The 15,098-nt window shown below is 44.1% G+C and overlaps 1 protein-coding gene across 2 annotated transcripts in view; it reads right to left on the bottom strand.

Moving 5' to 3' along the window:
• The window catches only part of PTPN18 (protein tyrosine phosphatase non-receptor type 18), a 133,531-nt gene that overhangs the window by 4,768 nt on the left and 113,665 nt on the right, over positions 1-15,098 (bottom strand). Inside the window, exons 14-17 of one of the 2 annotated variants that reach the window (XM_030193974.1) lie at positions 14,210-14,281; positions 1,155-1,237; positions 271-295; positions 20-118 (exon numbers count right to left, since the gene is read on the bottom strand). In XM_030193974.1, the coding sequence (XP_030049834.1) occupies positions 20-118; positions 271-295; positions 1,155-1,237; positions 14,210-14,281 (279 nt within the window). The remainder of the gene's footprint in view (positions 1-19; positions 119-270; positions 296-1,154; positions 1,238-14,209; positions 14,282-15,098) is intronic. The other variant, XM_030193975.1, reaches the window with a different exon arrangement.

Below are 15,098 nucleotides of genomic sequence, written 5' to 3'. Positions count from 1 at the left end.
ATAGCTCTGGTGGTCTTACCTAATCCGTTACCAGGGGACAGCGATGACTTGCTGCATCTTGTAGGGTCTGGCACATCCTCATACTCTTCCACAGAAGGGCTTCCTGAGATTCCAGCAGCTGCAAAGCCAACAGAAATTACTTTTTGTGTGCATTTCCTGGTACAAATTGCACATTATCATTATCTGCCCTACATCACCTGTCTTTCAACTCTTCTGCCTATTATGTGCTTTGATTCATGTTCCTTAACCCCAGTGCTTTGGTTATCTTACCTTTCTTTCCTGCAGACATGAGTACCTAGATCAAAGATGAGAGAAAAACAAGGTCTGTGGGTTAAACATTTTTCAAAGGTATCTAACGAACAGGTACAGCTCCTTCTAGACTGGCTCATGGAGCTTTGTTTTGAATTTGAACAAGGTATCACAATAAGTACAGCAAGTCACATCAGCTCCAACCCACCCACCCCAAGTCCAAACCTATCCTCCAACAGGCTTACCATCAGGGCAGGCCAAGGGTATCTGACACCCTAGGTGAGCCTTCAGCCGAGCACTCCCTCCCCAGGGATGGCTCAAGGCCCCCCTCCCCATGTTTAGCATCTTCCTTTTCCTTCTCCCACCACTCCTCCTGTGTCCAGCATGTCTTTCCCTCAGGTATCCAGTACCTCCCCTTCCCTAGTCTCCTCCCAGGTGTGCAGCATCTCCCCTTCCCTATCCCCCTTCCAGATGGCCAGGATCTCCCCTTCCTTTCCTTATCCCCCCCCCCAAGTGGCCAGCATCTATCTTTCCCTTCCCTATTCCCCCTCCAGGTAGCCAGCATCTCTCTTTCTCTTCCCTGTTTCCCATCTTCCCTTCACCTACCTTTGCCAAACTTGCCTCTCTTTCTGCTGTGCTACGGCTCTGAAATTCTTAAAATCTATGAGGTGGAATGCTCAAATGTCTGCTATGTCCCATCCACTCTGATGCAAACTTCCTGTTGGAGGGGGTGCACTGGCAGGTCTTTGAATGCCAGCATGTGTTTGAGGGACTCATGTTACCAGCTCACAGTTTTGAAGTGCCCAGGCTGTTCTTTCACCACTTGAGCCACACCATTGCCCCATGAATTCTGCCACCACAGGTGGATACCTAGTCCACTTAGTGGTTGGTCCAGCCCTGCTTACCATGGGAAAGAATTGACGGAGTTTGTTGGATTTGGATGGGCTGTTCTGAACGGGCGATGGAGGTCTCCTTGTACCAGGATCTACTGTAAGCAAGAACAAGGGGACGAGAAAGAACCAGTCACTGCCTGAATTCATTCAGACCTCCATTTCAAACACATGGGAAAAGACAAAAACTGCCAAACGTTGATGTACCATCATCTCATCCAGGGCTAGATTAAGGCATAGACAAACTAGGCAAAAGCCAGGGGCTCCAAAGTTTAGGGGGCGCTCTGGCAGATGGGCTCAGGAGGTGAGGATTGCCAACTGTTTGGATTTTTTCAGCATTTTACAAACTTGTAAATTGACTGTGAAGCCAGAAGGATGGCTGAAGTGTCTAGATACTTTTCAGAGTTTAGCCCTCTATAGCTCTCCAAGGCTGCCCCCTTTCAGCACAGAGAGACTGTGGTAGGATCCAGCCAATAGGAAGGCTGTTGTAGAAGAGTGTGAGGGTTTGCAAGTCTGTGAAAAGGCATGCTTCAGGAGGAAGTGATGTCAGCCAGTGAAAATAGCCACATTGTGAGTCAGCTCCGACAGAGCTGACAGTAAATCTACCTGTGATTGGCAGAAGTGTGTGCAAAGCGGTGTGTGCGTTGTTACTGATAGCCCAGAAAGCGAGCAGATGTTGATGAGATTGGAAGATGGCAAATTTTCAATATGGGGGACAGACAGACTGGAGGGGAAAATGAGCCCAGCAGCCCATGAGTCAATTTGGTGGCGGTAGAAAATGACATGGGGATGAGGATATGCGATTAACTATGAGGATGGTGACAGGGCGGAGATAGAACCCGTGGGGATGGGGCGGAGACAGAGCCCGCAGGGACAGGACAACCTTTGTCCCTGTGTCATTCTCCAAAAGCTTAAGACCAGCCTTAAACAGGCTGTTCCAACTAGATGAAACAGCATCTACAAAATACTAATATCTGGTCACTGCAGTAGAGGTTTCCCCCTGAATTATATACAGACCCTCAATTCCATCTTTTCCTGAAACAGAAATGGGTGGACTATTTCTCTTTTAATGCTGCCCATGTTGAAACTCCTATCTTGTTTTGGGAAACAGAAACAGCTAAGGTTGTATCATGGGGGGAGATTATTGCTTATTATTGTTATAAGAAAAAAAATGAAAGATAAAGCTATTCTCCAACTGGAATTTCGAGTTCACTCCCTTTGTAAATAATTTGGCCTCAACCCCTCAGGAGTCGCTAAGGCTTAGTTAACTAACATGTTAATCGGACCTTAAGGAGCTTCTTCACCAGAGAGTCTAGAAATCCCTACAATATTATAAATTTAATTTTACAAATTCAATAATAAGATAGGTAGAATGATGGCTCAGTTGTTCAAACATATAGGTGGTGTTCATAGGGAGACGTCCATTCAAACTGACTTGGGGGCTGTTACTCATGATGGTGGGAACATCTAGGAGCGGTTTCGGGCTTACTATAAAGATCTGTATGCCCCACTTCCTGAATTAGGACTGACGGGTGACATGTATTTGGGGGCTTTTGATTTGCCAGTGATTTCGCCCTCGGATCAAGATCTTCTCAATGGCCAAGTTTCAGAAGACGAGGTCACTTTAGCAATTAATCAGAGTGAGTTATGCAAAGCCCCGGGACTTGATGGGTTTAGGGCAGAATTTTACAAATTATTGCGGGATGAACTTTTAACTCCGTTGATGGCAGTTTTCAATTAGATAATTCATCAGAGACGGCCACCGCTCAGATCTTAACTTTTCCTAAACCAGGTAGAGAGCAAGCTATGGTAGAATCTTGTTGTCCTATCTCATTGATTAATTTTGAGGCAAAACTGCTCGCTAACATTCTAGCTAACAGGTTTTCAAGGGTGCTTCCCAGTTTAATTGCGTCTCTGCAAGTTGGCTTTCTTAAGGGTAGGTACTCTGTTCAAAATGTTCAACACATCTTGACTTCCCTGGAGGTGGTGACTCACCGGAAACTACCATCCTTACTTATCAGCTTTGACATTGAAAAAGCATTCGACCGGGTTCACTGGGATTTTTTATTTGCTACATTGGATACATGTGGTATCCATGTTTTTTTCCAGGATGCTGTGCGTACTCTTTATGCGGACCTAGAGGTGGTATTGAGTGTTAATGAGCTTCTATCTGATTTTTTTATAGATCTCATGGGGAACTAGGCAGGGGTGTCCTTTATCGCCTCTATTATTTGTTTTGACGTTGGATCTTCTGATAATGGACATTACCTCTAATCCAGATATCAAAGGAGTGTTGGTGCAGTGCTCGGAATTTATCATTGTGGCGTTTGCAGATGATTTGCTTGTCTGTCTTACATAACCCCAGGCATCTTTAGGGACCTTGCTGGAATGTTTTCAGGAGTACAGGGATTACTCGGGATTCCATTTTAATTTTGACAAATTGGAAGGCTTAGCATGGATCAGTCTTTATGATGGGCTGAGGGGTTCTTTAAGTATTTGGGAGTTTATGTTCCTGGTGAGTTTTCTTAGCTGTATCATCTGAATGTGCAAAAATTGCTCTCCTCTAACAAAATGCTACTGGAGCAATGGCAGACTTCACCTTTATCCCTGAGAGGGAAGATCTGTCTTTATAAAATTTCTGTATTCCCCAAATGGCTATATGTTCTACAACTATTGCCATTATACTTGCTTTAAAAAGACCTCAAGATGTTATCTAGACTTCTCTTGCGTTTTCTATGGCAGGGGAGAAAACCCAAGCTGCAGCTTCAATTTCTTTACGGTCTTGGGGTGGTTTGGGACTCTCAGATATAGGACTGTATAATAAAGTATGCCTATTGTGACATTTAAGAGACTAGGTCAGTAGATCTTCAGATTATACTCTGCTATCACATGAATGGGAGTTTCTGGCCCCCTGGTGTCCATTATCCCTACTGCATGCCTCTATAAAAATAATCCTCCCATACTCAAATCGAGAGTTATTGTGGGACCTTTGAAGGTGGTTTGGAGGACTGTTGCACATTTGTGGAACCAGGATCCTTCTGATCAGCTTCCATTGCGCTGCAAGGCAATCTTGATTTTCCCCCCAGGTAGGGATTCAGAGATTTTTGTGAATTGGGGAGGGGGGGGGGGGGGAGGAATTCTTAATTTAGAACATGTTCTAGCAGTGGAGGGCACTCTATTGGCTTTTTTGCAGAGTTGAATAAGACCTCTTTTGTTAGACCCACTGATCTGTCTGCATATTATCAATTGCACCACTATGTTAACTCCCTTCTTTGGGAGGGACTAGCCTCGTATTGTGGGCACATATCTTGGCTTGATTCTCCACTGATGACAGAGTTTCAATTTTCTGAGCTTCATAATAAATTGCTGCAGAGATCTGAGCCCTTGGACTATCAAGTCATACTTCATGGATCGGCAGATGACTTGGGGATGGGTCTCACTGTAGACCTTCGGCGATCTATAGTGAATATTCCATCCTTTGTTTATGCACAGATTTGAGGGAATGTCAATTTAGGGTTCCATAAAGAGGATCTGTTACCCAAAGACAAGCGTGCCATATGGGGATTTTTTCTGCATATGTCTGTTCTAAGTGCTACTACTACTACTACTCCTCCTTAGCATTTCTATAGCGCTGCCAGGGTTACGCAGCGCTGTACAAGTTTAAACATGGGGAAGGACAGTCCCTGCTCAAGAGAGCTTACAATCTAAAGGTAACAAACTATGTAGTAAGTGTAGGTATCATGAATGGGGAAGGTGGTTAGGCGCCAAAAGCAAGGGAGAAGAGATGGGCTTTGAGTAAGGACTTGAAAATGGTCAGGGAGGGCGCATAACGTATGGGCTCGGGAAGTCTGTTCCAGGCATAAGGTGATGTGAGGCAGAAGGGGCGGAGTCTGGAGTTAGCGGTGGTGGAGAAGGGTACAGATAGGAGTGATTTGTTCTGAGAGCGGAGGTTACGGGTGGGAACATACGGGGAGAGGAGGGTAGAGAGGTAATGGGGGGCTGCAGATTGAGTGCACTTGAAGGTCAATAGGAGAAGCTTGAACTGTATACAGTAGCAGATCGGGAGCCAGTGAAGCGACTTGAGGAGAGGGGTGATATGAGAGTATCGGTTCACGCGGCAGATAAGACGTGCGGCAGAATTTTGGACAGATTGAAGTGCTAGGCTGTGCATGTCACCTTTTTCATGCCATGTTGTCTCCCTCTCCCCCCCCCCCCCCCCCCCCCCCCCCCCCCAATTTTTATGTTTTGGAAACCTATTTTTAGTTATCTTACCAAACTTGTGGGTCAGTTTCTCTCTCCTACACCTCTGATTTTTGATCAGGGTGCAGTGTTCAACTTGAGAGGTCAAGATAAATGTTTATTTGTAGGTAAAGTATGTGTTTTGGGGAAAAAATGTATTTGGCAACATCGGGTTGGCACTGCTTCTCCTACTTATTGGTAATGGAGCCTTCAACTTCATAATTTAATGTAATTAGAACTGAGAGGTTCTAATTTTACCTTCAAAAGGAGAAAAGTCTTCTTATCCATCTGGAATGATTATGTTCAATCTTTGGCTCCCCGAGCGTGAAGTTTTGTTTTAAATATCTTGCATATGTAATGTTAATTGGGTTGGGTTTGGTTTGTTTGTCATTGGGAGGTATAAGAAAGCAGCCTTCCAATGATGTATCTTGTGTTGGGGGTTGGGAGGGGGAGAGGGTAGGCTACAATGGTGCTGTGGGAGACAGGAGGTTTAGGCATCTGTTTCTAATGTTGAAAATACTTATTTTCTGACTGTTTTGTACTCTGCTGTTGTGAGGCTTGTTTTGCTTGTTGGTCATGAATAAAAATTACTTTTCCATAAAATTGTAGTATCATGTTCCCTTGCTGGCTATATGTCCTACAAATACTACACCTCTTCGTCTCCTATGGAAAGATCTATAACTTTTAGATTGGCTTTGTAAAAAAAATTTGTTGGGGGGGGGGGAACCCAAGATGCAGTTGGAATATTTATATGGTAGCTGGCATCAAGAAGCTTGGGAATACCTTACTTAAAGTGGTACAATCAGGCACGTTTGTTGAGACACTTGAGAGACTGGCTGTTAGGTTTAGAACACTTTACGCCGATAGCATGGGAGTGAGAACTATTTGTGTGGCATCTGAATTTTCTCTTACAGGCTTGATATGATAGATTGTCCACCTCAATTTGTACTAGTATATTGTTGCAGCCGCCGAGTGTCTTTTGGAAAGAACTGATGCAATATTGGAAGCAAAATACAAATACTAGTGATCTATTACCATTAGGGGAAATGCGGACTTGTCCTGGCTTGGAACGGGGTGTATTTAGCCGCTGGCAGGAATTGGGTATTACATTGATTGAACATCTATTTAACGAAGAGGGGCGACTCTGTTCTTTTGCAGAATTACAACAAAGGATGACATTGGGTAGGGAAGGTTATTTTGTCTATATGCAGTTATGTCACTATTGTGCAGGATTGGATCAACAAGCATTATATACTGGAATGGAAAAGAAATTAAGGGACTTTTTGAGGGGAGATGCATTGAGAGGGTGACAGTTTCTTGGTTACACAAGGCCTCAGTTTCTAATGCCGTCATAGGATTATGGGCCTATTAAAGAAGCCTGGAGTAAAGATTTGGGATATCAGCTGGAGGGGGTTGATTTTCATAAGCTAATCAGAGAAATCCCACAAATGGTATTCGGTGCTGAGTTATAGGAATGCCAATATGGAATACTACATAAAGCATATTTCTCACAATTCAAGTATATAGAGCAGGTTGTAACATCTTTTTCAGTAGTAGCTCAAGGTGAGTTACATTCAGGTACACTGGCTATTTCCCTGTCCCTGGAGGGCTCACAATCTAATTTTGTACCTGAGGCATTGGATGGTTAAGTATGAGGTTGTATGCTTTGTAAAGTTGATTTGTGATGTAGTCTTGCATTGTGCATTTAGATGATCCTGAAAAAACTGTTTAAACTAAAAATGTTAGTATCAATATGTAAAAACTTAACACATCTTAGACAACTGGCAACTGAATTCAATGATAAAAAAAAGAAAAAGAAAGAAGCTGCTTTTGAATTTAAATTAAACACTGTTAAATGACATCATTTGTGTCTTGTCTGCCTTTGACGTGACAACAAGATTCCTACCATCTGCACTGTCCTTCCATCACATGCTCAGTTGCTCAAGCACCTTACTGTTAATGCAATGTCCATTGTTGCTGGCATCAAGGAGCATTTGCAACACTTAATTGACACTTATTTTCCTGTTCATCCACTACACACTGTTGGTTCTCTTCTGCACTAATATCTGAAGAAAGACAATCCAGTTGTCTTCCCAGATGATGTAAAAACACAGGCAACCGAATCTTTGAGAAGGTTGTACCAAAACCAGATCGAAATGGGAGGTTCAAGACTATCAACATCAACAACTCGGGATCCTCCACAATCCACATTCCCAGAAAGCGTCACATCTGTGGAAGAGCCCCTTTCCAAAAGAATGAAAATGGATGTTAGCAGTTTTATGAGCGACTTTTATGGAACAATGCCTCCTTTGAAGGCTATTGTTAATGAATTGGACGGTTATTTATGTTTGAGTGATACAGATGAAGATGTTTTGATTTTTTAGAAAAACAAGCAAAAGTGCTGGCCAAAACTGGCAAAACTTGCACGGAAAAGGTTATGCATTCCTGCTATCAGCACGTCTTCTAAGAGGACATTTTCTATTGCGGGAAGGTCTATGGAAGAAAGGAGAGCTAGACTGAATCCTGTGACTGTTGATGACTTACTATTCATCCACAGATTAAAAAATCATAACAGTGCTTCATAGGGCAAATTTCTCCCCTGCTAGAGCATACAGAAGAGGTTGTATTTTGTCCCACTGGACATTTTAACAGGGTGGATTAAGGTTCCTTGGGATAGTACAAGTCAGATATTGTTGAGGTTGGAAGGGTAGAGGGTGGCGGGAGGGGGGTATTTCAACTGCTCATTGTTATTATTGTTTTCTATTTGTGATCAGAATATTCTTCTTTTTTTACTTTAAAAAGATTTAAATATAAAATCATAAGTGTTCAAGGCTTGTGCAGATGGGGACAGAGTCTCTGGGGATGGGATGGGGACGAGGACAGAGCCTGTGGGGACTGGGTGTGGACAATCTTTGTCCCGGTGTCATTCTCTAGGTGGCAACATGTGCAGAATGCCCTGTTGGGGTCCAAAGGAGATTAGCTCTGGCAGGAGTCGGAGAGGAGAGGTGATTATTGAACAGGACATGCTTTTATGGCTGAAGGTATGTGATGGCATTGCAGTGGCTAAAGAGAACATTAAATCAGTGGTGGGTGAGTTTAAGATGGCACTGGCTGATTTAGGAAGGAGTTGAGGGGCTCGAAACGCGGAAGCTACTAACTGGGTTTCTACCTGGATTGGCCACTGCTGGAAGCAGGATACTGGGCTAGATGGACCATTGGTCTGATCCAGTATGGCTATTTTTATGTTTGTATGGGAGTATAGGAGCAAAACAAGCACTATGAAGCACTATATGTGTTCCTATATCACAAAGATATATGGGATTATAATACATGGCACTGTCCAGCATTAATAAGCTTATTCCATCTTTCAGTGCAAAGCATATTGTTTAATGAGCCTCAATCTTGCATACAGACAAAAGAATGCTGCCAAGGACACCAGTGTACCAGAACAACAATGTTGTCAGCAGCACCAACGTCACGGCCAGACCAGCCAAAGACTCTTTGAGTCTCCCATGCAGCTGGAGAGATGCTGTGGCTGGGAAATTGCACATTGTTTATGAAACCCTGTCTTCTTGTCAAGGTCATTCCTTCAATGTGGTGCCTGTGAGACAATAGTTGTCCCTTGAAGCACAATATTAGGGGTAAGCAAAAGTTATGTGTGTGTCACCTCCAAAGCTAGAATGTACATCATTAGCACAGTTACAGTCTATGATAGCTGTATAAAAAGGGCTCTTATTGTCACGTTTGTGACTTTTTTCTTGGTTTGTGCTCCTCTCGCACTCTGGTGGCCAGAACCGGTGGCTGCCATAGACTTTCCAGACTCTCTTTTCAGTCTGATCCAGATATTTTAGCCCTCCAGTCTTGCTTGGAAGTTTGGCAGCTAGCCTCACCCTTAGCTGCCTTGAGATTGCTGCAGCTGAGCTCAGCTGCTGATGGGCTTATTAGCCACCTGGAAACTTTCTGCTTTGCCTTTGCAACGCCAAAGGTCCAGGTTGGTGTTTGTGCACAGTGCACTTCTGCCTTGTCTTGCTTAGCCTTGTTTCTTAGTTAGTGTCCCTAGTCTGTATTCCTTCCCTGTTTGAGTCTCCTGAATCCTGTCTTGAATCCAGTCCTGATTGCTCCTTCCCTGTCTGTTTTTGGCTTCCTTTCCAGTGGCATACCAAGGGGGGGGGGACGGTGGGGGCGGTCCGCCCCAGGTGCACGCCGCTGGGGGGGGTGCTGCGGCGCACACCTGCTCCGAGTTTGCTAAACTTCATCGCTCGTTCGCTGCAGCTCCCTCTGCCCCGGAACAGGTTACTTCCTGTTCCGGGGCTGAGGGAGCTGCAGCGAAGTGAAGTTTTGCGAACTTGGAGCAGGCGCGTGCTGCGGCACCCCCCCCCCCAGCGGCGTGCACCCGGGGGGGGGGGGTCATTTCACCAGAGGGGGGTGAAGGGGTCATTTAGCGGGGGGGGGGGGGGCGCATTGGCGCTCCGCCCCAGGTGCCATCCAGGCCAGGAACGCCACTGTTCCTTTCCCTTCTGGTTGTGAACCTTGTGTTTGTTTCCTGCCTGTTTGAGACCTGTACCTTGAACCCAGATCTGAAATGCATCTTGGTGGAACAATTGAAAGTAACAGAACCGAGAGGAGATATTAGGCGATTATTGCGACAAAGAGAGCAACGGTGGATATTTATGTTGCAGACTGTTATTCCCAAAGGGTTGAACACATCCATTGAACGGAAAGCTTTCTTTAACTGCATTACGCGTTGGATTGGAGGAGACGTCTTTGACGTCAGACGCTGAGTACTTAAGCAACTCGTTTGAAGAAGAAGCCGTCCATCATTTTCTATACCAGGGTGACACAGAGACTACGGGACATATCAACTACTTGGATATGTTTGTTCGAAGAGATTTCCTCTGAAGCAGCTATATTTTAGTGAAACAGGGTTCCCCTGTCGGGACTTTATGAAAGTTGAGAGAATACCTGTGTAAGGCTGGACATCATAAAACTTTATAGAGATATCGTCATCCAAGATAAGTACTTTTTCCGAGTTTTTGTCGGATTGAAATTGAGTCTCCACACAAGTGTTTGTAAGGGTACAATGGCAGTGTTTTTGTGAAGTTGTTACAGTGTTTTTTTTTTTAAGACGAATGATTGAAGTGGTTCCCTCATTACATAAAAGGCGTGTCCTTTAAGAACGAGGAAGTTTCGATGTTTCTGAGGTCTTCTTTTTTTCTCCACTTTTTTCATTATTGCCTGCCATAGTTACCCACAAACACGTTGAGTATATGGTAGAACTGCATGATAATTTTTGATATATATTCTACTCATTCCGGGAATTTGCAGGGTAACTGAAATCACCCGTTATTATAATGTTGACCAATTTGCCAGCTTTCCTAATGTCTGTAAACATTTCTTCATCTGTCTGTTGGTTCTGTCCTGGCAGAAGGTAGTACAGCCCTACCAATATACTCTTTCCCTTCACACATGGAATTTCTATCCACAAGGATTTCACGCTGCTGTTTTCTGTTTCATGTAGAATGTTTATTTTGTTTGACTCAATTCCCAGGCAGCTCAGCAATGAGTGGATTGGTTAGAACAGATTGTGGAGAAGTTGATGGATGGAATGTAGGACTTAGAAGATCAGTCTAGGTGTTGCAATATTAGGGAGAGAGGGGGGTCCCAAACGAGGTAGCATTTCAGGACTGTGTGAAGACTGAACAGCAATTATGTGGCAAGCTTCTGCAGAATGGGGACTTAGAGATTGGTACAACTACAGTGCTTGTTGATAGAGCACATGGGAGCCTCAGTCCTTGGAGGGACAACATGCCACGTAATATCATTGCCTGCCTACATTACTGTAAGGACAAAGAAGCAGTAGTTAAAAATAAATCCAGGCAGAACAGGCCATTAAATGGAAAGGTGCCTCAGTGGAAATGTATAATGACATCTCAGCTTATGCTGCAAAAGTGGAGAGAGAAGCAAGTGCTCAGGAAGGAGATGAGAAAGGAAGGAATTAAATACAGGTGGCTTTTCCACTTTGGGATAACAATCACAGTTAATGGACACACAAAGTGACCGAAGTGCAAAAATTCTTAGAAGCTGAAGGAGTAAAAGACCTCTCCCACTGATGTAACTAAAGCCTTAAGGACAAAATCATGGAGGAGCTTGGTCTAGGTGGCAGTGGATCCCAGGGGTAGGCAGGAGGCTGAGAAAACTATCGGCGGGGCAAGAGGGATTAGAGAATGTGGTTGCCCAGGGCGCGCTATGGGAATGTGAGCTGGAACAGACTGTGACTTACAAGCTTCAGTTACTTTGTGAGAAGGGACAGTAGCAAGAAACTGTTAGGTTGATCTGTGGGTTGTTGGCTGAATGAGGTCTGGATCTAAGGGGAGGTGGTGGGGATGAAGTATCCTTGGGCCACATTATAAAAGTGTGTTGTGTGATAGGGGGCAAAGGGAGAATGCTGTACAAGTTATAGGGTTGAACTAGGCTCATTTCCTGGGGATATACTTCTGGAGTGAAGGGGCCAGAGAGGAATTCAGTCTGGGAGAGGGGAGGGAAAGGGAGGAGGGAATCTGTGTAGTGTTTGGGAGAAGAAGGAGGGGAGAAGCAAGTACAAGAGGTGCAGAGGACGGGGAGGGGAAGGTCAGGTAGGGAAGGAGGGAGGAAAGTAGAGAAACTTTTGGAAATTGGGTCATGGAATGTGAATGCCCTTTACTGGGAGTGAGCTATCTGCAGTGGTACCATGATTCATTTGCATATGCAGGCCATGCCATACAGGTTTGGACAAGTTCCTGGAGGAAAAGTCCATAGTCTGCTGTTGAGACAGACATGGGGAAGCCACTGCTTGCCATGGGATTTGTAGCATGGAATGTTGCTACTACTTGGGTTTCTGCCAGGTACTTGTGACCTGGATTGGCTACTGTTGGAAACAGGATACTGAGCATATGCTTCCAACCAGCTTTTCCTCCCTTAGCACCATACATAAGAGCATTGTCATCTAGAGCAATTTGTATCCAACACCTAATGCAGGCAGTAGTCTCTGTCAAAACATGGACCAATGTCGGGTCAAGTTTAGTGCTTTAAATAAAGGATTTGTGTTCTCCCTAAAAAGTCATATATCGTCCTCTACAAATGTACTAGTGCATATACTAGGTGAAGGTAAGTTTTCAGCCAGGGAATTTACCAGCTAAGTATTATCTGGGCAAATTCCTTTGAAAATGTTCTAATACTGCCTGCACTCTGCCTATATTTATTTATTTGTACCCCGTGCTTTCCCACAAATAGCAGGCTCAATGCGGCTTACATAGTAAATGGAGTTACCAAGTCTTAAGAAGGGTAATAACAAGTTGTAGTAAACATAGTAATAACGGGGTTTTAAGGATATGTAGATTGAATAAGGAGAGGTAAGCAAGATAGGATGATCAAAAGGAAAGAGATTGGGAGGAGTAATGATTAGGAAGGATGGATAGGAAGAGGTAGAGGATAAGCATAAGGAGATTGGGAGACTTGGTCTAATGTATAATAATCGTAAGGACAGGAATCATGTGGGTGGGTTTAAGAAGTTAGGTTGGGTCATTAGTGTAAGCTTTCTTGAAGAGATGGGTCTTTAGCATTTTTCTAAATGGTAGATGGTCGTTGATTGTTCGGATGGATCTTGGCAGAGCGTTCCAAAGCTGGCTGCCCAAAAAGGAGAAGCTGGATGCATAGGAGATCTTGTATTTAATACCTTTGCAGTTTGGAAGGTGTAAACTAAGGTAAGTACGAGAAGATGATGATCTGTTTCTGGCTGGGAGGTCAATAAGGTTATTCATGTAGTTAGGAGATTCTCCATATATCCTTATCCTATTAGAAGCACCAAAAACAGCTAATATTTTTTGTTCTTTCTGTTGGTGAAGCTTTTTCACAAATAAAACTTTGTAAATGTTTACCTCAGACACAACACCAGCATATCTCACTCTCTCTGAAGCAGTCTACCCTTGGCATCTCTGGTTTGTAGTAGAGGCAACGGAGGATGGAAATGACTTGCTAACTTCCTATGTTCTTAGCCCACTGCTCCAGAGCCAAATTACCCCGTTCAAGTAGGGAGACTTTTTGGCCAGTTCAGTTTTTGGACATACATCTCAATTCAGTGTGTTTTTTGTAGTCCCTGGTTCTACCCAATGAAAACAGTGCTGCAGATCCCATAATGCACCATGACAGGGTTGTTAGAAAATCAGGACTAGCCTAAAATCTCCCTCCTGGAACTAGGTAACTTGTCAACTCTCCAGAATATCTATTAAGTCACTCCGTTTGAAGCATGTGCTTGCCTAGTCCCTATGCTCACTCACAAACTATTACTGCAGCCAAGCCCACAGCAAGACTGCATTTTCCCTAGTACTTCTGGAAAGGTAATGTGGGGGAAGGAGAGCAAGGAATGTGAATGAGGAAGGGGAAAAAAGCAAAGTAACAGGAGTCCATGGTAGGGGGCCCACACATGTATGTTTGCCTAGACCTTAGGATCTAATTCAGAAATGCCAAGTTATCCAGTTCCAGGCTGGAGATTTTGAGCCAGTCCCGGTTTTGAACTTACATCCCAGAGCAGTGTGGGATTTGTAGTGCCTGATCCTGCCCATTGAAATCAGTGCAGCAAATTCCATAATGCACTTTGATGGGGTGTTCAGAAATCCAGGACTATCTAAAAGCTCCAGCCTAGAACTGGGTAACCTGGCATTTCTGCGATATACTGTTAATCCAGCCCTGATCTCCCGCATAGTTGAAAGCAAGGACAGAAAACAAGTATCAAAGCACTAGAGAAAAATGTGCAATTGTACAAGAAGAGGTTAGTGGGGTGGGGAAAGGATTCCTACCTTTTTCAGTTTGGTAAGCAGGAATGTTGTATGCCCATGTCCCATCATTTGTGCCTCCTTCCTCTCTGGTATCTATGACAAGGAGAATGTAATTATGCATCCCTTCATTCCGGACCAGTGATCAAAGGTTGCTGCACTCATGACTTAGTAAGAAGCTACTATCTCATGATTAAAGCTCATGTATTAGAATGAGGAGTTCCTGAAATTCAATCCCAGGCTCTGTCACTGACTTTCTGCATGTGACCTTGGGAGAATCAATTTATCTCTGTGTGCCTCACCTCTAATCTCCGACTTTGTCACTGACACTCAAGGGCCCAGTATAATGGCTACAGAGAGACAAGTACCCTACAGCAACAATGTACAGACAGAAACAGGCATGGAACACGACAAAAGCTATGCCAACAGGGCGGTCACAGGTTAAAGGACCTGACGTTAACTGTCTTTATTCACTGTAGGACGTCCAGGCTCTTTTCTAAAACTAGAATACTAGCCACCTCTCATGCTAGTTAAAGCAGTGTGACATCTGCATGGCGCATTCTCAGGGCCACAGTTGAGTGCCCTGAGACAGAGGGAGAAAGCACTTGACATTAATTGCACAGACAAACCAGTCAAGGCTGTGTATTGGAGGCTGTTTATTCTCTTGAGTTTCCAAAACACAACTGCAGCCAGAAGAGAACTGTTACAGAAAGGAGAAACCAGTAGGAATTCTTAATTTACAGGATATACTGGAGTGATGCTGGCTGTGACCCATTGTCTTAGGCCCTCATGTAGCTTTTCTTTTCCCCCCAAGGCTAACTGAGAATGTAATAATGATTTGCATTTTCAGATTAAACAAATCTCTCTAGAACTTCCCAATTTCTATGTTCCTTTTCCCAGCCACAGAGCTTCT

This window comes from Microcaecilia unicolor, chromosome 2, assembly GCF_901765095.1.
Source record: "Microcaecilia unicolor chromosome 2, aMicUni1.1, whole genome shotgun sequence".
Lineage (NCBI taxonomy): Eukaryota > Metazoa > Chordata > Amphibia > Gymnophiona > Siphonopidae > Microcaecilia > Microcaecilia unicolor.
The sequence above is the reverse complement of the archived record's forward strand: the minus strand, read 5'-3'. Positions and strand labels throughout refer to the sequence as shown.